General features: G+C 44.7%; 1 protein-coding gene across 7 annotated transcripts in view; it reads left to right on the forward strand.

The window, feature by feature from the left end:
- DAB1 (DAB adaptor protein 1) overlaps positions 1 to 23958 on the forward strand; it is a 462229-nt gene that overhangs the window by 421299 nt on the left and 16972 nt on the right. For 5 of the 7 annotated variants that reach the window (XM_070367959.1, XM_070367958.1, XM_070367957.1 and 2 more), the window contains 5 exons: positions 3620 to 3670; positions 3762 to 3809; positions 9180 to 9242; positions 11474 to 11582; positions 20025 to 20573. In XM_070367959.1, the coding sequence (XP_070224060.1) occupies positions 3620 to 3670; positions 3762 to 3809; positions 9180 to 9242; positions 11474 to 11582; positions 20025 to 20573 (820 nt within the window). The remainder of the gene's footprint in view (positions 1 to 3619; positions 3671 to 3761; positions 3810 to 9179; positions 9243 to 11473; positions 11583 to 20024; positions 20574 to 23958) is intronic. The other 2 variants (XM_070367961.1, XM_070367962.1) reach the window with 1 other exon arrangement.

Consider the following 23958-nt stretch of genomic DNA (forward strand, 5'->3'; position numbering starts at 1 on the left):
ACATTTGTTCTCTGCATCTGTCTCTAGTGCTGCTTTGCACACAAGGTCATCTCTTCCATTTTTCTAGAGTCCACGTATGTGCATTAATAATACAATATTTGTTTTTCTCCTTCTGACTTACTTTACTCTGTTTGGCCGTCTGTAGGTTCATTCACATCTCTACAAATGACTCAATGTCATTCCTTTTTATGGCTGAGTAATATTCCATTGTATGCATGTACCACACTTCTTTATCCATTCACTTTTGCTGCAAGAGTAACATGAATCTGATCTTCTTCCGTCCATGGGGTTTTTCCAGGCAAGAGTACTGGAGTGGGGTGCCATTGCCTTCTCTGTCTTAAGAGTTACCCTATTCAGCTATGGGACAATACTGTCCCACTGCTCTAGATACATTGTGGGAAAGTAAACTTCATGTGGAAGCTTTATTTCAGTGTCTTAATGATGCTTTGGGCTAGAACTGTATTGAAACAACAGAAGAGAATCTCTTCTTTTAAACCTTCACCAGAAATGGAAGCTGTGAGTAAACTAGATTGTCATATTGAGATTTTAAGAGCAGAATTGAAAACTGCATGCATGCTCTGCTAGTAAGTGTGAGGAATATATCTAATAAGGGGAGAACAAGACTTGAAGGTAAATGAGCAAAAGCTGTAATAGTCAATGTGGGTAAAGCAGGACCTGGGGATGCAGGGAGACTAGGTAATGGACTCCAGGTTCCCCTCCTTAAGAGTCAACCGAGAGAAAAATGCAGGGACTAGAAGAGTCTTCTGATGGCTGGATGAAGTGCCCTGAGTATTCTTAAGGCTGTCCCGGGCAGGAGGAAGGAAGTCCAAGAAATGACTAGTATCAAAACAGGAATGTAACCATATATGCCAGGTACAAAGGGTATGGATGGGAAGATGCCTCCAGCAAGACTGTGTCAATAGGAGAGAAAAGAGGGAAAAGATGGGATCAAGAGTGGACTGGGCATTCAGAACTAAGAGCAGGAAGTGTTTGGCATCCTTTTACACAGGACCTAGTCCATGTTCTGAAGTGGGGTGGTTTCTAAAGAGGGGCTTTCCACAAGATATTTTTACTTCTCCTTTTTCCCCATATCATATAGTAATAGTTTCTTAATATTAAAAGATGTGTGCCTGTGCATTGCAGAAGTGAGCTAAGTTGATTGAGAAGATCCTAATAATAGCTACGATTTATTAAGCATCTCTGTGTGCCAAACAGCAAACAAAGCAGTGCACACACATCTCAGTTAATCCTCTCCGTAACCCTAAGGTGATGTTATCACTGTCGTCCCACCGAGAAAACCTAGGCTCCATGACTTGTCCAGGGTCTCACAGCCAGCACGGGGCACAGTCAGGATTCAGTCCATATCTGTGTGACTCCAAAGAGATACATTTATGCTCAGGTCTGGACCAGTCTCCATCTGGATTTACGGAAATCGCCTCCTCACACCCCGGCCCCACCCCTCATCAGAGACACCCTCTTCTGTCACCAGCAAAGTGACAGTCTCACACCAGTGCTGGCTATCCTCACATGTTTCCATTATATGCTGGGGGTTTTATGAGACTCTACCACCGGCTGTTTTTCAAATTTATTTAATTCATCCATCATGCTCTGAAGCCATTTGCTTTTTTATATTGGACAGATGTAATGAGATTTTGGACACTAAAAAATGTTTTTATTAAAAGTTATGACCCAGAGCTAGCTGGTAGGGGCTATGCCATAAATCCCAGGAAGTGTGGGAATTTATAAAGGATGTAGCAACATAACCTTAACCTTTCAGGCCACACCAGAGGTTACAGGATAACACTGTCTCCCCATCTCTAGCCAAATAATAATAATTGTTATTATTATTATTTCTGCCATTATCCAATGTGATCCTTCCTCCTCTTCTCTCAGCCACTGTTGAATCCTGGCGAGCCAGCACCTAGTGGGAGCAGGTGGTTGATGACAGAACTTGCTGGTGTTTGGCTTGAAGGCTCTGCCATGGTGGGCACGGGCATGTGTGTTGCCCTTCTCTGTGACCCTGTGACTGGGGCTGACTAATGTACAGTCACATTTACTATAGACAGAGTGGAAGTGGTCATGGCTGACGGTTCCTCCACTCCTCCATGGCCAGCAGGAAGCTCTCCTGAAAATTAGGGAACAATGCAAGTATTTCTGTTCAAGCATAATCATTCCAAGTTAATGTCAATATTATCAGACTTAGACTACTGTTACACTGCTTGGAATTCATCCCAAGCATAATTAGTTTGGACATATAGACCAAAAACATGGTCATTAAAAATAAATGTGTACATATGGAGATATTATGCATATTACCTACAATATGTATTAATGTTGTGGCTTTGTTCAGTTAACATTCCTTAAATAAAGCTCTGGGGTATTGGATGGTAAGCCAGGGTTCAACAGAAGACCACCAGGGAGTTGAAATAGAGTTTATTAGTGCAGGTCCTGGAGGAAGGGCCATATGCGGAGGTGAAGGGAGGAAGCAGGCAGAGAGAGCAAGGCAGGGTCTGGGGCACTTGCCTTTATTAGGGCCCCAGGGTAGAGTGCTTTAGCGTTCCTGGTCCGAGGCCTGATTGGTCATTTCAAACCCAAAAGAGCAGGGTTTTGGTAAGTGTCTAAGGCATCTTATCTAAGGGTACATAAGGCAAAGCCCTGGGAGGCTGGGGAGAGTGTAGCCATAAGAGCTGTTAGGATGGTCAGACCAGGAACTGACATTTGCTTGTGACTTTGTGGGCTGTTATCCAGGACGTACTTCACTGGAGAAGCTGGTGTCAATTCAAGGCCCCTGCAGGCCTCTTGGCCAACACAAAGGGGATGCTGAGGCAGCGGTATTATGGAGTGGTGTAGCAAAGCTCTCAGCAATTATAAACAACAAAGTGAAAAATTAACAAAATGATTGGATTTGGTCAGCTGCCGCCTATTTTTAAAATCGTCTATTCGTTCATATGTATTTTTTTTGAGCACTGCCATGGGACAGATCCCCCATGACCTGCCGGGGATGCGGGAACAAACGCATCATGGTCCCTGCTTCAGGAAGATCACTGTGTAGTGGGTACAGGTGATATCCTGTTGTTCGCAGAGGATGGATTTCAGCTCAGGGGACCAAAGAAAGCTTCACAGAAGAGATGGCCTTTCAGCTGGGTTTGAGGAACTGGGTGAGCTTTGAGCTTGCCAGGCTGACAGAAGCATTTCAGGCAGAAAAGGCTGGATGTACAGAGGCACTTACAAAACCAGCTGTTCAGACCGCTCCAAAGGTTAAGTTTGGCTAAAGCACAGGATAACACTTTTTCCTTTTAAAACAAAAATCTCAAGGGTAAACATCATGCTCTTATCTGCTGTCACCATTGAGACTGGCCAGGTCAGGTCTGTAATTTCAGGAAGATGGACTTTAAACTTAGAAACTCCCTATGGCTTGCATTTCCTAGCCAGGCACGTGTTTTCTCATCAGTTTATGCTGGGAACATATTCCAGGGTTTTCACAGCACATTGGCAACCACTCCCGCCTCCTGTGACCACGAGAGTGTAAACCATAGATAATGTCATCATTAAGCACATAAATCCATGTCATCTGTGTGTCATTCACTTCATCCTCATTCATCATCCCTTACGCTTTCAGAACGGCCGTGCGTTTGAAGATTTTGACGAGCGGTTTGCCGCAGCCACGCCGGTAAGCGCAAGAGGGCCCAGCCTGGTTAACGGTTTCACGTCATTGTCCCATCACTCATTTCATGCTCATAAGTCATGCCTTGTGGTTACAGAACAGAAACCTGCCGATGGACTTTGACGAGACTTTTGAGGCAACAAAGGTAAGGCCTCCATGGTCTTGTGAAGTGAGGGTTGTTCTGGTCATTCTTGTCTGCTCTATGCAGCCTCACTCTCCTCAGTGCTCTGCTCTGGTGCCGGCCTGTGCTGATGTTCAGGGACTCCTGGCGGGTCCCGCGGTGAGGGCGAAAAGTAGGAGCGTGTGTGTGTGTGTGAGAGAGAGAGAGAAACAGTGTATGCTGGAGAGGAAATGACACCCCTTCATTTCATCCAGCAAATATTTTTCAATCTCCTAATTCTGATAGATGTTAGACATGCAGTAGAGAGGAGGACACGACCCCTATCCTCGAGGAGCTCAAAGTGTAACAGTGTGGCATTGCATAGCAAAGGAGAGGGCAGGCGGGATGGGTAGAGAAGGGCAGGGTAGGATTGCCTAGTGGAGTGGAGTGTAACAGTATAGTGGAGATTCAGCACTGAACAGGAGCTGCTCAGTGCACCTATGGAGATAAAAACCAGTGTGGGGGTGGGGATGGAGGTGGTGATGGCAATGGCACCCCACTCCAGTCCTCTTGCCTGGAAAATCCCGTGGATGGAGGAGCCTGGTGGGCTGCAGTCCATGGGGTCGCAAAGAGTCAGACACGACTGAATGACTTCACTTTCACTTTTCATTTTCATGCACTAGAGAAGGAAATGGCAACCCACTCCACTGTTCTTGCCTGGAGAATCCCAGGGACGGGGGAGCCTGGTGGGCTGCCGTCTATGGGGTCCCACAGAGTCGGACACGACTGAAGCGACTTAGCAGCAGCAGCAGCAGCACCTATGGAGATAAAACTGCTATTTGGTCCACATCACCTGGAATAGAGGTGCTGGTTTGCAGCCAGTGTTTATTTAGATTGGTTAATATGTTGGCGAGTGAATGTTGTCACTCCTGAGTACATGGGTTTGGGAAGTCTGTAGGACAGGAGTTCTCAACCTGGGCTGCAAATTAGAATCATCAGGAAAATTTTTAAACTTTGACTTAGTAAACTACTTCAAACCAACTAATCAAGAACCTCAAGGGGTGGGGACCAAGCGTCGTATTTTTCCCTTGAGTTTGTGTGCTTAGTTGCTCAGTTGTGTCCAACTCTTTGCAACCCTGTGGACTGAGACATTCCAGGCTCCTCTCTCTGTCCATGGGGATTCTCCAGGCAAGAATACTGGACTGGGTTGCCATGCCCTCCTCCAGGGGATTTTCCCAACCCAGGAATCAAACCCAGGTCTGTCACATTGCAGGCATATTCTTTACCAGCTGAGCCACCAGGCTATCCAAGGCTGACAGTCCATCTAAGGGTCTCACATAAGCTGTATGGGGCAGTGGGATGGGGTACAAATTGAGTTAGAAAACACTTCCCAGGAAGAAATAAAGGCATCTAGTTTGTGTCTCGAAAGATCGGTAGGAAAGGCAGTGGGGGAAGGTATGAGTGTTCTGGTCAGAGGAGGAGCATGTGCCAAGGCCCTGAGGTGGCCCCCCTTTCGTGACCTCTGGTGCTTCTCTCCTCTGTAACATGGTCCTCACTGTGTTTATAGGTCTGTCTTCCCATAGAACAGGCAGCTCATGAGACTCAGTGCAGGAAGTTGCCTTATGCATCCCTGTGTCCCCTGCTTTTGGCACAGTAGCCGATGTACAGTAGGAACTACACGCTTGCCCTAAGTGAAGGAGCACCTAATACCAAAACTGAGGAAGTGGGTCTATGTAAATATGTACTGGTGGTCAGTCATGGACACCTCTGCATTCATCAATGGCGCTTTCAGAGCTTCTCTGCAGGGAGGGTCTAGGAGTCTACTTGCAAAGGTTTAGTGGAAAGAAGGACCAGGGGACTAATTATGAAACAGCAGCTATAGGGCATTCCAGATGTTATTGAAAAACCACCACTGATTCATAACAAAGAGTGGCTTGGGAGGGGACAGGCCTGATTGAGATACTGAGGAGCTCCAATAGCCAAGCATCTCCTCATCCTTTTCACTGGCTTTGGCAGCTTCTAGGGTCACTCTCTTTACCCTGGAGGATGCCCAGGACCTAGAGAAGGGACAGAATCTTCCATCAACAACCACATCTTTACCTGAAGATGTCTGAAGGGCCAGGAAGGGGAAGGCAAGAAGGAATCTTGGGTTGACCTTGGAGATGACTTCTTCAGAGGGACGTGAATCATGGCAGGCCTTATAAAAACCCTGGCTTCTGGTTAGAGAATATTGTGGGGCTGGGCTTCCACCATGAAGGAGGGCTAAGTAGGGCTGGGTAAAGGGACACATGGTTAAACAAAGTGCTGCTTGGTCTATGGGTCAAGCCCAGCTTTTTTTAGCTGACCGATCAGAGGCAAGTCACCTTACCTTCAGGCCTCTATTAGCTCATCTGCAAACTAGAGATAGTGGAAGAGATTCCTGTGCTCCAACTTCACAGAGTTCAGGGAGCATCCAATGTTACAGTAATGGTTGGAAAATATGTTATAAACTATCAAGTGCTCTACAAATGTGAATGGTTAGTTCTATTCTCATGAGGCTGTTAAAATGATTAATTACAACAATATTATCAGATGGAACATGGCTTCTTAAGTTACAAATAAAAGAACCAGGGTTAACAAGGGGGAGAGGGGCTGTGAAAATAGATATTATTCCAGATCCTCAATCATACACTGTTATTAGAATTATTTTTAATTTTATGGCCTAAGAATCCCCTTTTTCTATAAAATTTAATTAACTCAAGGTTCTATTTAAGCAGCAAGTCGAATGGAATGAAATAACAATCTAAGTTTTATGCCTCCGCATGTTTTTTCTCGTTTAATCCTTGAATGGAAATCATCTGGCAAGAGGAGAGTCTGTAGCTCAAGAATGAAGGTTATTTTAAAAGTTGTGCTTAAGGAGAAAATTAGCCAATAAATTATATTTATGATGTTAGTAAAAGTGTGCCACGAGTTCACCACATTTGAAATGTAAATTGTGCAACTTAATTATTAACTTCATTTTAATATTTTCATACCACTGAAAACAGTCATGGGCCATTTGCAAAGCATTGAGCTTCAAGGGCCAGGAATCCCAGAAACCTCCTTTGAATGAATTAAATAGAATTATGCCTTCTGTGGGTTTGGGAGAGAGCCTAAGGATTGGCACTGTTTCACCAAATAATATAAAATATTGCTCACATGCTAAATAAGTCTTCCTAAAGACAAGTAAACGTTTATTATTATATCTGTGGATTGTCCCCAGTAGACTGTAAGCTCCCTGAAGACTGAAAATTGACATTCCTCCTAAATATGTTCCTAGCACCCAGCACAGGGCCTAACACCTTATAGTTGTCCAGTGTGTACCAGCATATTATGTAGTTCAGTTCAGTCACTCAGTCATGTCCAACTCTTTGTGACCCCATGGACTGCAGCGTGCCAGGCTTCCCTGTCCATCACCAACTCCCAAAGTTTACTCAAATTCATGTCCATTGAGTCAGTGATGCCATCCAACCATCTCATCCTCTGTCATCCCCTTCTCCTCCCACCTTCAATCTTTGCCAGCATCGGGGTCTTTTCACATCAGGTGACCAAAGTATTGGAGTTTCAGCTTCAACATCAGTCCTTCCAATGAATATTCAGGACTGATTTCCTTTAGGACTGACTGGTTGGGTCTCCTTGCAGTCCAAGGGACTCTCAAGAGTCTTTTCCAACACCATAGTTCAAAAGCATCAATTCTTCGGCACCCAGCTTTCTTTATAGTCCAACTCGCATATCCATACATGACTACTGGAAAGACCATAGCCTTGACTAGATGGTCCTTTGTTGGCAAAGTAATGTCTCTGCTTTTTAATATTATGTCTAGGTTGGTCATAACTTTTCTTCCAAGGAGTAAGCATCTTTTAATTTCATGGCTGCAGTCACCATCTTCAGTGATTTTGGAGCCCTCCAAAATTATGTAGTTAGGAAAGAAATTAATATGTATAGGGCCCTACTGTGTGCCAGGAACCATTCATTCAATCTGAAACCTGAAGAAGGATTGAAAGTGAGTTTATCAGGCTAAGGTGCTTGCTTTTCAGCAAAAAAAAAAAAAAAAACAAAAGATAATCTTTTGTGCCTTTTTCACCAAGCTTACCCAAACTTCAGAGTCCTTCTAGTAATATAATCAATAAATCTCCAAAGGAGATATTACCATCTCTAATGTCCAGGTAAGAGAAAAGTGGTCCCGAGGAGCTGCAGAGATTATCAGTGGTAGAAGATGCAACCCCAGGGATGGAACTCTTCCTGGGCCTAGAGTTCCCAAGTTTGTCAGTAGCGGAGAATATTCCTTTCTTCGTATGAATCTCGGTGTCCCACTTTGCCTGGTTAAAACAAATTTCTAGGGCAGGAGTCCTGTCTGCCAGGACAGACTGTCCCAGTGGTGTTTTTCAGTCCCCTGATTAGAAACTGTTACTTAAAATCTGAAGATGAGGAGAAAGGTTTTTTGTTTTTGTTTTTTTGCGGTGGGCAAATTTGCACAAAACACATGATTATATACTTTAAGTCAGGCTATTTGACTCCCGGCCATAGACCTCTTGCAGACTCTGAAGCTGGAAGTGTATACTGATTAATTTCTGAGTGTATCTTAAAGGGCTTCTCCCACTGCTCTGGCTGGCCTTGCTCAGACACTGAGGGATGATGGATGGGAATACAGTTGATATAGTATCCACAGAGATAGAGCTCCTTGGAGTGATTAATCGTGTATATACTGGGTTGTTTTTGATACCCTTCCTAGTATTAAATGATACATTTTCTCCTCCTCCAACTGTATTTTTTATCTTGAAGATGGATTCTTTCGAGGACTGTCATTTGACTGCCTGCTCTTCATGTAGAAAATTCAAGTCCTGGCCTAGGTAGTCTTGAGGTGACCTCTGTGAAACTCAGTTTATTCATCTGTAAAAATGGGGATGACAGTTCATACCTTTCAGGGTCAGTGATATTTACTGAGAAGTGGCCGTGAAGTGGTGACTTGCTATACTTGGTACAGGAAAAGCACTTTGTAACATGCGGATATACTCAGGAAAGAGAAGCAAATGATAAAGTTACCTCTTGTCTTTGTCTCCTGGAGAAGAGAGACAGTGCTGACATTGGATGGTAAATATGTGTAAAATGGTATTATTATTGCTTATGCAAGGTGGCTAAGCCCAGATCTGCTTGACTAAGCCCAGATAAACAGCCAGGCACACTGAAACAATTGATTCACTGAAATAACTGATTCTGGCTGCATCTGAGTTGCTGTCTTTGGGATCAAGAAGTATCGTAATGACCAACTGGGTTTATTGTTTATACAGTCATGATGAAAAAGGGAAATGCATGTCCTCAAATCATACTGTTTTTAAAGCATTGCCCAGCAGCATCAGCTCCCCTTGTGGTTACATCATTATCTTTTTGTCTTTTCAGGCTGTGACCCAATTAGAACTTTTTGGGGACATGTCCACCCCTCCTGATATAACCTCTCCCCCTGTAAGTATGCACTGTGCTTGGAGCCCTGCATCTCTTTCCTTTCCTTCTTCAGTTTCATGGTGACAAATATATGGACTTTGGGTAAAATGAAGCTGCTGGTGGATTTCAACTCAGACTCTTCCAGCTGTGTGATTTGGGCATATTAACTAGCAATTCTAAATGTCAGTTTCCTCTTTTTTTTTTTTTTTAAAAAAGGAATTATGATGCATGCTCTGTTTTGAGAAATAAATGAGATCATGCATCAGCGGTTACAGACTCTGACTGGGGTGCTTGCCATTTTGCTGGGCAGTGGAAAGAGACAGGAGCAGCATGTGGTCCTTGCCTGCAAGGCGTACAAGGTCCACCTGGGAATATGGGTGAGAAGCTCCACGAGGCAGCAGATGAGATGAGACATTTGTCATCTCCTACCCAGAACCCGCACAGCCAGGTGGTCAACCCAGTAAAGGAAGCCTCTTCTCCCCCAGACCTTTCAGCTGTCTCCTGTCTTATTCCCTTCTTTCCTTCCTTTCTTCCTCTTTTCATTTCCTCCTCCCTTCCCACTTGCTTGCCGGCTTCCCTGAGCTTCTCAGGAAGCTTTGGCTTCCCAACTCTAGTTTCAGCCATGCTATCTCAGTTATTGCTTGCACTAGGGCAGAGTTCACAGGGAGCCGAAGCAAAATAAAATCCCAGTGCTTTGAGAATGGGAGGCATTCAGAGGCAACCCAGCAGCCACGGCAAAAAGCCAAGCTAGCCCCTCCAGCTCCTGCCCAGTCCACTCCCCGGAAGTGGGCAGAGGGCAGTCAGCCACAGCTGCACCCGCTGAAGCTGCTGGGAGGGGGCGGCCCCTCAGGGGACCACACGTTTAGCGCAAACCCAGGGATGGTGCTACGGTTCATTGGCAAGCTGCGCCTCCCAGAGAAAAGGCTGTAACCTCACTGAGGACAGATGGCAGGAGAGCCTGCTGCCCACAGCTGCCGCCAGGGAATCTGAACACAGTTGCCCTGCTTCCAACACCTGGTACCCAGAGCAGCCGTGAAGGAGGGGCCAGCAGCTCCTATCTCCAGGGATGCTGGTTGGTTCTAGTAAGGCTTTCTCTCCCACCTTCCAGGGAAGGCAGCTGCATTTCTGAACCATGGGGCCATAGAGCTAGAAAGGTCTGGAGTGATCTTCTAGCCTTATTAAGCACCTTCGTTTTACAGATGAACACACTGAGTTCCAGACAGGGCATGTGACTCACCCAAGGTCACACTGGAAGAAAGCAAACGGCATTGATTATGGTCTAACGTGCTTAATGCAGCAGCTCATGGCTGTGTTTCTGGCCCTGAACCTGAGTGCCATCCAAATGGGTATTTAATAATCCTCAGAACAATGCTATGCCTCCTGCAAGCTGCTAATCTAAAAATGGCCTTGTCTAATTGCCATGGTTTCAGGATTAATTGCTTGCCCCAATCTATTCCAAGGGGAAAGAGATAAAGATATTATGTCATCAAATATGCATACTCTGTAGGCAAAAGGTTTCTGGAAAGGCATGGACCTTAAAGAAACAAGTACTCAAGTTTTGATTTCAGTAGCCCTCACCTTACCCACCACGTCATGGAGCAGACATTTCTGAAGTCCCAGCGTGGGCCAGGGTCTAGAGTTGGCAGCTACTCTAGCATCGTTTTTATCATCTTCTTGAGAACATTTGCTTCTTTTTGCAAGTGAAGGTTCAGGCAGGATTCTTCTGGGAGGCACAAGGACCCAAGGGTCTCTGTTCCACTTGCTAATCTTTATTTATTTAGTCAACGCCTGTTTACTGACCATGTATTCAGTGACAGCCTTGAGCTGGGTGCACAGTAGGTCCTGAGTGAGTGTATGTCAGTTTGAATTAACTTCTAAAGGACGAAAGCCAGATATTATGGGATAATATGAGGGCCCAAAGACACCCCCAGAGGGTATGGGCTCAACCTAAATAGTCATGATGCTGGCCGGTGTTAGCTGAGCACCTGTTCTGTGCTTCAGCATAGTACTAAGTGATTTAAATGCATGATCTCACTGAAGCCTCTCAGCAGCTCTGGAGATAGGTATTGATTTTCTCATTTCATGCTCTGTATACATAGCAGCTCATGGTCTGCAATTCACAAAAAGTGGCCAGGACCAGGGCTTGCTTCTGCAGCACCTCCCCGCTTAACTTCTGGGCCTGCTGCCTCCCACGCTGGTCAGCGATCAGGCTCTCCCAGGAGCCTCACACCCTCCGCCTCTCTGTCTGACAGACTCCTGCAACCCCAGGTGATGCCTTTATCCCGTCTTCGTCTCACGCACTTCCGGCGAGTGCAGACGTGTGTGGTTCTCTCCCTTTTGGCACTGCTGCTGTACCCTCAGGTAAGCGCCTTCCACCTCCTCCCACCTCCGTCCACCAAGAGAAGGAAAAGGCTGACTGAGCCAGCTGCCAGGTTATGCCAGACACCTCTGGGACGACCGTTCTCTCCCTGTGACTCTTCAGGTGACGCCGAGAAGCCGCCAGGGCAGGGGGTAGTATGCTTACCGAGCTCTGGTATGCGGGAGGCTGGAAACCAGTCATGTCTTGAACCTGAAAGGTCAAGATTCCAGATGTATAGCTTTGGGGAGCTCAGTGCGCACACAGCTGTGTGAATCCGTGCAAATCCTGATTGACACTGTCAGCTCAGTTGGATGTGGGAAAGGTGCGGGTGGGGAAGGCGCAGCTATGCTCCACCGACCTCTTGAGATCTGAGTGATAGAAGGGGTGGAGGCCCAGGGAAGGGGAGGTTCCCCATGCAAAGAGGAACACTTAGGAGTTCTGCTGACAGTGAACAGTGAACTGCAATGGGGCTTAGTGACTTAGAGACTATTTGTTCTATTTTCCAAATATTCTTTTACAACAGGGTAAAAATACATATAGCAACAGTGTTACAGGTGCACATCGGTGGGGTCTGAGGCATCTTGTTTCCATGGCATTAGGCAGTCCATGAAGTCAGCCCATTCTGCCTGGACACAGGCAAAGGTGGTGTTTTGCCGTTGGTTTTGTTCAGTCGTGTCTGTCTCTTTGTGACCCCATGGGCTGCAGTATGCCCGGCTTCCCTGTCCTTCACTACCTCCCAGAATTTGCTCAAATTCATGCCCATTGAGTCAGAGATAAGTGGTATTACTTATGCTGTTTGCATACAGGGGTTCTTAAAGACTTTTTTTTCCCTTAACTACATATTTGAAATATGTGGCTTTATCTTTTTCTACTTTATTTATATAAAGGACGGAGTTGGTATGTTTTAAAATATCAATTTCTTGCATTTTTCTATAAATAACTACTTTTAATTATATAGTGTTAGAAACAAATTCTTGCCACCAGATATAAACCTTATTGTTACTTAAAGTAAAATTAAAATTTCATACTCTGTTCTGAAATAGTTATTCCTCCTGAGCTGAAGGATCACTTCTAGAAGCAACAGAGGTTGGTAGCTAATATGTCTAACTCACAGTTGAGAATCTATAGGTAGCCTAGAAATGTCTTTAATTACTAAGCTTCCCAATCAAAGCTGTTTCACCCAAACCTATAATGGAACAGTGGCAATAGTTTTCCTTACCTGAACTGGATATTGAAATGTCCTTGGGAGTAACGGAATCTGTTGTTTTAAGTAAGAATAATAGTTCTCCATCAGAGCTGTCAGCCTTGCATTCAGAATAACCATGCTTTGTCCCATTTGATTCGTGAAGATATAGTGGGACAGAGGATGGGACCTCTAGGCACCAAATTTACTCATTTTCAGGCATGTTTATGCCATAAATTTTCACTGAGTATGCACTGTGGGCCAGGTCCTATTCAAGGTGTCTGGGGTGTGTCAGTGACTGCAATAGACACAGACCCCTGGCCGCAGAGAGCTTACTTTCAAGTGCGGAGAAGGACAACATGAAAATGAGTAACTTATCATAATCTGTTAGGAATAGTGGGTGAGTGGTACGAACAGAAGGAAATGTGGAGCAGGGCAGGTGTGAATGGAGGTGATGGTCAGGAGGAGGGGCTCATGCAAACATGTGATATGAGCCAGGAATGTGTCAGGGTCAAGAGTACTCCCAGTGGCCCCTCCCAGCCTCCACCCCCTTTCTCTGTAAGCAAGAGGGGCTGGATTCAGGTCTGGCCCTTACACTTGACTAAAATGCCTGAGGACCTGCCTGTACTCTGGGCCCTCTGCCCAGCCAGGGCCAGGTTATGGCTTTAAAGAACTCTATTTTACAACTTACCACTTGATCAGCCATGTTGCACACTGTGGACAAACCACTCCACCCATTCAGATTCTGTTTCTTTAGCTGCTTAAAAAAATGATAGATTACCTCCAAGATTTCAGTTTTTACAATGTAAGTCTAAAATTGATTTCAGTTAGCATATTTTTGCTTTCTTACTCTACTTAAGCTCTGCCGAGAAACAAAACTGGGCTTCAGGTAGTGTTAAACTGTCTGCCTTCTTCTTCCTTTAACTGGCCTTAAAAATCTCTGCAGCTGTTGAATCTCCATCTCGCTGTCCCTAATTGCCCTGCCAGTGACAGGGAGGTGGGAAATGACCTGGGGTGTGTAGTGCAGTGAACAGGCTGAGTTTGAGCCCTGGCTCAGCCATTTATCTATAAGCTTTAGACTCCTGGGAAAATTACTTAACCAGTCAGAGCCAGAGTTTCTTCATTTTTACAACTGAATTTAAAATAATACTTACCTTGCAACAATATCATGAGAATTAAATGAAATAAAATCCAGTGCTTCTGAAAAATGCTGGCATGTTGTAAATCCTTTGTGTAGAAAATGCTAGTATTATTATTACTCTGACATCTAAAGTAGAAGAAAATATGTCTTGTTTTTACCTTTTTTTTTTCCTTTTCCTTCTTGGGATGCTCCCTTTAAAAAAAAATAGCATGTAATAAAGTTTAGGTTTTTGGCCTTCTGAGCACATGGCAGAGCTGGCCTGAAGGGCTGGAGAGTATATAAATACAGACCCTTCTACTAACCAGCTGTGTGACACTCAGCTATATAATTTCAGAGCCTCAGGGAACTTATCTGTAAAATGGGGATGATGATTCTACCTCATCGAGCTGTTCCTGAATTAATCACATGTAGTAAAACATTTAAAACAGTACCTGGCAGTATTTACCTAAGTAAATACTCAGTAAAAGTTCTCTGCCCTACTCACCAGGGATCCTGACTCTTCTATCTGGATAGATACTCTGGGTAGCCACGTCAAACCTTCCACTCTGGAAGCTGTCAGTTCCTCGTATGCAGATTAAAGAGATATTTTTCAATATTTATTTATTTGGCAGTGCCAGATCTTATTTGTGGCAGGTGGGATGTAGTTCCCTGATTAGGGGTTAAACCCAGGTTCTCTGCATTGAGAGCATAGAGTCTTAGCCATTGGACCATCAGGGAAGTCCCAATTCAAGAGCTGTTGATAACAGCCACCCCAGAGATTTGTTGAAGGATCAGCTTCACAAAAAAAAACGTGAGCTCCACTAGGGTAAGGATTTATTTTATTTTATTTTATTTATTTTTAATACTGTCTTGTTCTTCACTGAATCTCCAGAGACAGTGTTCGCCACCCAGGAGGACTACTTTTGAACAGATGCAGCAAGTGACATAATGTAGATGAGAGGTACCACGCAAGTTCTGTATATATGTGGGAGAAATCCTTCCGTTTTCAGTGTTTTCTTACCTTTTAGTCTGCCTTTTTTTTTCCCCCTAAATAATGAGGGTATTCCCAGGTGCAGCATCTGGTTATAAATTGCAGTTTTCAACACTTTAAAAAATCTAACTGCAAGGCAGAGAGAGATTTATGATTGATCTGAGCTTCGTGGCATAAACAGATGCTCACTGGCACCTCCTTCCTCTGCTATTGAACGTTAGCGAGTAAACAGTTACTAGGCTGCTAAGTGGCCGCAGTGGCCGCCGCGCAGCGGCTTTCCATGTCTAATGCTAGTGCAGCCCTGCCACTGAGATGTCCCGTCAGGGACACACGATGCCACATGGCCAGAGAGCCTGAGCTCACAGGTCTGGGGAAACTGCCGGGACCCCCCTCAGGAAAAGCAAGTGAGACCTGCAAGTTCCCAAACATGATACCTAATTACCCTTGCTGTCTTTTTTTTTTCTTTTGAATATTGTACTTTGGTCTGAAGCAGATGGCATGAAGCCAGGGAGACATGCTAACAGCTCTCTCCAGAAAAGTGTGTACAGCCCATCTGTTGGTTCCTTGTGGATAAAAGGGAAAAAAGGACGGGGGGGGGAAAAGCCTGCCACCAGCAGTAGACTGATCAGAGATCATAGCACGTATGGTTGCTGGAGTTGACTTGGACACTTAGAAAAATGCAGTGAGTTTATTCCACCGTGACTCACTCACCTCTGTCTAGAGCCTTTCTCCAGCCTTAAGCATTTATGGAGCAGTGGATGTGTGCCCACGACTGTGCTAGACACAGATGGGGGAGGCAGAAAGAGATAAAAGGTTCCTACTCACAGGGGCTCTCCAGTCTAATGAGAGAAGACAAAATCACTGTGCAGTCACAACACTAACTTTTTACTGTGATGTGCACCACGAGAGAGATGAACATAAGGACCTGTGCCTGACCAGAGGAGAGCCACTGGGCGTAGAGGGCAGAGGTGATGCTGACCTGAGTCTCCAAGAGCAGAGGAGGGACAGTCATGTGAAGAAGTAGGGATGGGTTTCCATGCAGGTAGGCCAGCAGAGAAGAGGGAGCAGGTTGCAACTGCTGCAGGGAAGGGTGCCAATGAGAGCAAATGGGAAAAGGGGTGAAGAGGTGAAAAGGGGCTGACCCATAGCCCCAAGATAAGCTAAGTTCTCTGGGCATCATTTTCTAGGTGATGAAGCACTGTACCGCTGACCCTTGAACAATAAAGGCCTGAATTGCACAGGTCTACTTATATGTGGATGTTTTTCAATAAATACTACAGGAGTACTATGTATGATCCAAGGTTGGTTGGTTCCATGGGTGCAGAACCAGGTACATGGAGGGTCAACTCTAAGTTACATGTGGATTTTCCATTGCTCAGGACTCAGTGCCCTTAACCTGAGCATTATTCAAGGGACAACCGTATTTGCATTTTAGAATATGGTGGCAGTGAGGAGGGTGGGATGGAAGCCAAGCATAAAAGTCTGACTGGAGACTGAAACCTTCCATCCATTTACCAAAATGGGCATCCGGATTGGCATGGTAGGAAAATCCATGGGCAAGTCTTCATCCTGTCAGACTCAGTGCCCCTCTTTATGTTAAGGATCTATGATATCTCCTTTACTATCATGAAATGAAATTCATCAAGAATATAAAATATCTATACAGTTGTTCAAAAATCAATATAGTGTCTTAGCTGTAGTAGAAAGAAGAAATAAAAGCAAATTTATAATAAATACCCAGGTGCCACCACACTGGCTTTCCTCATAGCTCAGTTGTTAAAGAATCTGCCTGCAATGCAGGAGACCTGGGTTTGATTCCTGGGTTGGGAAGATCCCTGGAGAAGGAAATGGCAACCCACTCCAGTATTCTTGCCTAGAGAATCCCCGTGGACAGAGGATGCTGGCAGGCTACAGTCCATGGGGTTGCAAGAGTCGGACATGACTTAGCGACTAAACTACCACCACCACCACCACCACACTAGAACACATACTAAGTGATCAGATGTGTGTACCTAAAGGCAACAATAGAACAGACCAACCAGAATAGGAGTGTTAACGCTGTCTCCAATGCCATGAACAGGAACCACAATTTTCCAAGTTGTTGATCAACTCTTGACTATGTTCCAAAGAAACAAAGTATAATCTTCCCCAGTGTATGCATTTCTGAAAAATTAAGTGAATTAAAACTGTGCCAAGAAACTTTAAATTTCCACGTGATTCAAAGTACACACAAATAATCACAAATTGTTTGTCATGCACATCATCTCCCATATTATAGGAGGTCTAGTATCAATGCTCTTGACCCTTAAATGTCAATACTGCCCCCCACCCCACCAAGTTTTCCTGACAATCAAAACACACCCCAGGATTTTCTAATCATCCCCTAGGAGGCAGTAGAGCTCCCACCAGGAACCATTCAGATCAGATCAGATCAGTCGCTCAGTCGTGTCCGACTCTTTGCGACCCCATGAATTGCAGCACGCCAGGCCTCCCTGTCCATCACCAACTCCGGGAGTTCACTGAGACTCATGTCCATCAAGTCAGTGATGCCATCCAGCCATCTCATCCTCTGTCGGCCCCTTCTCCTCCTGCCCCCAATCCCTCCCAGCATCAGAGTCTTTTCCAATGAGTCAACTCTTTGCATGAGCTGGCCAAAGTACTGGAGTTTCAGCTTTAGTATCATTCCTTCCAAAGAAATCCTAGGGCTGATCTCCTTCAGAATGGACTGGTTGGATCTCCTTGCAGTCCAAGGGACTCTCAGGAGTCTTCTCCAATACCACAGTTCAAAAGCATCAATTCTTTGGCGCTCAGCCTTCTTCACAGTCCAACTCTCACATCCATACATGACCACAGGAAAAACCATATCCTTGACTAGATGAACCTTTGTTGGCAAAGTAATGTCTGTGCTCTTGAATATGCTATCTAGGTTGGTCATAACTTTCCTTCCAAGGAGTAAGTGTCTTACCCGTCAAAGTCAATGGGAAAATTAGAAAAACGAAGTTGCAGAATTCTTTGTTGTTACATTGAAGTCATTGTATTATTCTGTGACAGGCAACATAAGCAAGCTGTCAGCACCAAGCCTCTTCACCTTTTGCTACAGAGAGATATAATGATTTTAAAAGAAGCACAAGTGATACTTTATACCATAATAACAGAAACAATATAATTTCCACTTATTAAGTGCTCACAACGTGTTAGGTATAGTATTAGGTGCTTCACAAAATCCCTGCAGGGTCGATATCATTATCTCCATTTTAGGGATAAGGTGATTGGTGCTCAGAGAGGAAAAGTAGAGTGTCAGTGTGTGTCTCATTTCCTTGCACTAGGACCAAGGTGATCTGATAAGGGTATTGTCTATTTTGTTTGTTGCCACTCCTGCCTCGTTCCATAAAAGTATTGAACAAATTAATTAGCAGGAAGCCTGTGTTTCTGTATCCACCCTTCTGGAGCCTCCTCTCACCTTGTAAGGAAATGGACTGGCTTTGAAAGTTGGCTGCATCTCTTATGAATCAGTTGAAGGGCAGGTGGATCTGGGGCTAGCACATGGGTGAGGCAGCCCACGTGTCATTTCTCTGGGTTCACCAGAGTCATCAATGCAACCCAGGTCATTTTGGAAGCTGCTAGGAAACCACACATCCACCCTCTTTTTTCCTGGTCCTACTGTTCTGTACCTGCAAATTCCTTCTGGTGGCCATAAAAATGCTTATTCTGAGAGATCAGTCTTCATCCTCTACTCTGCCTACACTGGCCGTCTGTCTCCTGGGCTTGATTGCACCCTGAGAAGGGCGGGAACCCCTGGAAGGACATGGGAGTCTCCTCCAGGCCCACAGTAAGCTAAAATATCTGATGGTTGGACTAACTTTATGGACTCTGCTAAGATCAGAAGTCAGTCTTGGCCATCTGGGCGAGGTAGTAGGGGGCAGTGGAGAGAATGCTGGTTCTGGGGACAGATAGCCTCAGTTCAGACCCTGATTTCAGCTTAATGTCCACTGTGTGACCCTGTGCGAATTACTTTTCCTCTCTGAGCACCAATCACCTTCTCCCTAAAATGGAGATAATGATACCTCAGGGATTTTGTGAAGATGTGAAGCACCTAATGCTATACCTAACATGTTGTAAGCACTTAATAAGTGGAAATTGTGTTGATTCTGTTATTATGGTACAGAGTATCACTGTACTCCTTTTAAAACGATTATATCTCACTGTAGCAAAAAATTATGGTAACGTAAGTGAGTACCCTCCCTGGAGTTTTGCAGTGACCCATCTGTGCCACCGTATGTGGTATTCCTAAATAGATTACTAAGCTACATTTTTTAATCTCTAAGATTGGTATAACAATAATATATAATAATACCTAGAACTACGTTTTATTGCCTGTTTTTTACATATCAAGGAAGGTGTTAAGTAATTTTATAGGCTGTGATTCAAATCATACTAATGGTTAACATTTACTCAATATTCATTTTATGTCAGCCACAGTTCTCTAGATCTTAAATGTATAATCTCAGTCTTTAACCCAACGAGGCAAAAGGTATTTTCTGCCCATTTTGCAGATAAGGAGAGGCTTAGAGACCTTCTTAAGCTCTCCCCAGATTCCACAGATAAGAAGTGGCAGTCTGAGTTTCAACCTTGGTCTCAATCATGTTGCACACGGTTTTGATGTGGAGAAGGAAGATGTAGCCCGATTTTACAACAAAGAGCTTGACTCTTAGCAGAAGCAATGGGGATGCCCTCATTCTAGCAAGAAGGGGAAGCAAGATTCAAACCCAGATGTGCCTGTTTCCAGCACTCTGCCCTTCCCACTGAACACACTGGTTCCTGAGCTGTATGATGTCAGAAACCTTTAAGAATGATAAGACTGTAACTACTCTAAGAACTATACCATTATTATTGGTACCCCCAAATGCCTGCCTGGCTTGCTCCCTCACTGCATTCTAGTTTCTACTTACAAGTCATCTCCTTAGAGCAGTTTTCCTGATCACAACTGTAGAAGGCAGACCCCGGGAGAGCAGGGACTTCTGTTATACTCCCCTTTGCAACCTAGCACACAGCCTGAGACTGAGTAGTCACTTGATACCTTTCTGCCAATCACTTGACTCCCTGAATGCTTCTTGTCCAGGGCTCCTGACTCTTCTTTTTCACGCCTGCAGGTTATGTTGCTATGGGCGCCGTCCTCCCATCCTTCTGGGGCCAGCAGCCCCTTGTCCAACAGCAGATCGCCATGGGTGCTCAGCCGCCAGTCGCTCAGGTGATGCCGGGGGCTCAGCCCATCGCATGGGGCCAGCCGGGTCTCTTCCCTGCCGCTCAGCAGCCCTGGCCCGCTGTGGCCGGGCAGTTTCCGCCAGCCGCCTTCATGCCCACACAAACTGTTATGCCTTTGCCAGCTGCCATGTTCCAAGGTCCCCTCACTCCCCTTGCAACCGTCCCAGCCACGGGTGACTCCGCCAGGTCAAGTCCACAGACCGACAAGCCCAGGCAGAAAATGGGAAAAGAAATGTTTAAGGATTTCCAGATGGCCCAGCCTCCACCTGTGCCCTCCCGCAAACCCGACCAGCCCTCCCTCACCTGCACCTCAGAGGCCTTCTCCAGTTACTTCAACAAAGTCGGGGTGGCACAGGATACGGATGACTGTGATGACTTTGACATCTCCCAGTTGAACTTGACACCTGTGACTTCTACCACGCCATCGACCAACTCACGTGAGTGTCCTTCTCTGGAGACATAAACCCCTGAGAACAACTGATGCCTTGTTTCTGCTGTCAGAGAAACCACCTCAGTTGCAGTCAACAGGCCTCTTTGTTTATATCACTACTATTACTACCACTAACAATAGCCTCCCATTATTAGATGCCAATTATATGTACCTTCTCCATGCTTTATATGTGTTATTTCCATACTCTAACAATGCTTATGGCAAGTTTTGTTAGACCTGTTTGACAGATAATGAAAATGAGATTCAAAGACAAAGAAAATAGACAGAAGGGTAGAACTGAATACAAGCCTGTTATTTTTCTAGCATGTCACCCGCTTTTTCTGTTTTTGTTCATTCGCTCCTTCGTGTGTTCATGTATGTATATCCCAGCTCTGATACATAGTTTTGGGTATGGTTTATTGAACTAAAACTGAATGGAGTACGTGCATTTAAATTTTTTTAGGAACAAGGATAAAAAAATTAGAAAATTAAGATCAGAAGAAAATGCAGGCCAGAGATAGAGCAGTTGTAAAGCCTCCCACAACAGGTAAAGTAGCAGCCAGAATGTGGCTCAAAGCTTCACGTAGTCAAAGGGAAAAACAAATTAGTGGTTGTAGCAGAACACTCTGGACTAGGAATCCAGAGAGCAGCTTGATTACGTCTTAGTTTTGTGCCAATGAGCAAGTCATTTTATTTCTTTGTGCCTCAGTTTCCTCAACTATCTCAGGCTAAGGATCATAAAAAGCATTCAGTGTACTTTAGTACAGGTACTAAAACATCACAACCCTCACAGAGTAGCAAGTATTTTTATCATCATTGTTATGGCACACCCAGTGGATTCACGCAGAGTCCTGGCCTGAGGTTCTAATCCTGCCTTCTCTACCCCAAGCTGTATCTTTGGGCAAGTGTGTGCTTCTTGTAACCTTCCTTGTGTCTTGGGTAGGATAAGTGAGCTGGCTTCGATAGCTGTGTGCCTTGTCCTGTCTGTGGCATTCCGTGATTCTCTCCCAACTCACCTTTCTACTGCCAGCCTCTGGCAAACCAATACCGTGCAGCCAAACAGAATCCAGATACACTGGGGTACACTGATGCCAGCTCGACACCAACCCAGGAAGGTGCCTGGTGATCCAGTCTGTGCCCTACCAGTTGATAAGGGGGAGGAAAAGGCTCATGGCACAGCGAGGTTGGCGTTTTCGTTACTGTCAGATGATGCGGATCACTGCTTAGCAAATACCGTGAATTGTTAAAGAATTTAAGATGTTAACACAATTAGATAATGTCACTCCAGCCAGGTCCAGGATGCTGCTCTGAAAATGAACCTCTTCTATGGGTATAAAGAGCCTACTTCTTCTCAGGCCGTATGATCTACATGGTGGGGGCATCTCTATTTACTCCAACTCACAGGGTTTCAATGAAGAATCATGAATTTTAAAAAAATGAAACGCTGAAGAAATGACAGCCATGCATAAATAAGCAAGCATCTTTTGAAAGCAAATGTCTCTCTTTCAAGGGGCTGGTGTGCTAGCTACATATAAAAGAGGGAAGTGTAAATTCTCTGAGGACAGGGAATATGTCTTAGTCATCCTCGTGTCGCTACACTTTTTTTGATGCTCCTGTGGTATCTGGCACATGGAGGTATTTTGGAAGGTTGTAGAGAATGAAGGAAAAGGAACAAAACAAAAGCCACTTAGTAACTCCTGTGTTTCAGAGCAGGGCTTTGTATCCTCGGCACTACTGAGACTTGGGGCCAGATAATTCTTCATTGTGGGTGGTTGTCCTGTGGATTGCAGATGTTTAGCAGCATCCTTGGCATCTACCCACTGGATGCCCAGTAGTCACATCCTCTTCCCCTAGCCTTGATGACAAAAGATGACTCTTGATAATGCCAAATGTCCCTTTGGGAGTAAAACTGTCCCAGATTGAGAACTACTGTTTTAGAGTATACAGGTATTCTATAAAACCTTCTAAAGGTTAAACACTTACATAAACAAACAGTTTTGCATCCCACTGATTACATCCAGTAAGTATGAGCAGTATACCTCTCAGTATTGATGGCTTGGTCAGATTCTCAGCCTTTAGTAAAAAACCACATCAAAGTCACTTTGGAATCCAATTTCACTAATAAATATTAAGTGTGTGCTGCATATCAAGGTGTTTTCACATAAACTATCTCTTTAAACCTACTTCCTTTTAATTAAAAAAAATCCTATGTTTTAAAGAAAATGAGTGCAGCCCATCTTTATATCCTCTGTCCGTCAGCATCACCTTTCAAATGTTTTGGGTGGAGAAGAACCAAAAGTGATCCTCAGATAGAAACAGAAAAGCGCAGTGGGGCTGAGCAGTATCAGGTTTGTGCTAACTCCCGGGGCTCCTGCTTCCTCACAGTTGTGTTAACTCTGAGAAAGGCACTTCATCGCTTTGAGTGGCAGTTTCTCCATCAGAAGAAGACAGCAGGTACAATAGCACCTGCAGTGTTTATATTAGAGGGCGTGATGAATGCAAAGTGCCCAGCCCCGTGTCCAGCTCACGGACAAGCAGTAAATAACGTCATTCTAAAGACGTTAGAGTTACAGAAGCAACTCACTAAGTTTTATAATCACTCACTGTCTGATGAGCAGCCAGATTTTGTAAATTCTGGGAAGTAATGGCAGGGAGACCTTATCAATGGCTTTTGAAGTTCAACTAGTAAATCAAGTCTTCTCCTCCTCCCCCTACCTTGGGGCTGAGCCAATGAGGAGTATTTTCCATGCCAAGTTAGAAATTATGGAAAGGAAAGCGGTTTCCAGTGGCATATTTATTATAAACCTCTGGAATAAAGAAGACAAGGAAATTGTGGGAAGGTCAGGACAGAAAACGCAGATCCTTATGGAGCGAGGAAAAAAGCATCAGCTGTGAAGTTGCCTTCAGCCATGTCCATTTCCCCAGATCACTGAGACACTCTTCATTCACACAGGTTTATCAGACAACACCTTCATGCAAGGATACAAAGCCTGTTTCCACCTCTTGCCAAGTCTGAGACCTTGAGCAATTTAGCAACCTTCACTGTCCTTATCTGTAAAATTGGAGAACCCCTACCTCAAAATGGCTTTATGAGGATCACAGATATTACCTGTGAAATTTGATGGCCTCTGATACATGGAAGGCATCCAATAAATGTCACACTGTCCTCATCTCTGTTTATTCTTCTTGAAATAATTGTATGAAATTAAGAAAGAGAAAGAAAGAAAACTATAGTCCAGTGGGTCTCAACATGAGTCTGTGGAAACATGGAGTTTCTGATTCAGCAGATGTGTCGAGGGTAGGGTCCAAGAATGTGTATTACCAACAAGTCCCCAAATGTGACTGATGCTACCAGTCCAGGGAACATCCCTTGAGGACCATTGCCTCACCCA

This window comes from Bos mutus, chromosome 3 (assembly GCF_027580195.1).
Source record: "Bos mutus isolate GX-2022 chromosome 3, NWIPB_WYAK_1.1, whole genome shotgun sequence".
In the NCBI taxonomy this organism is placed as follows: Eukaryota; Metazoa; Chordata; class Mammalia; order Artiodactyla; family Bovidae; genus Bos; species Bos mutus.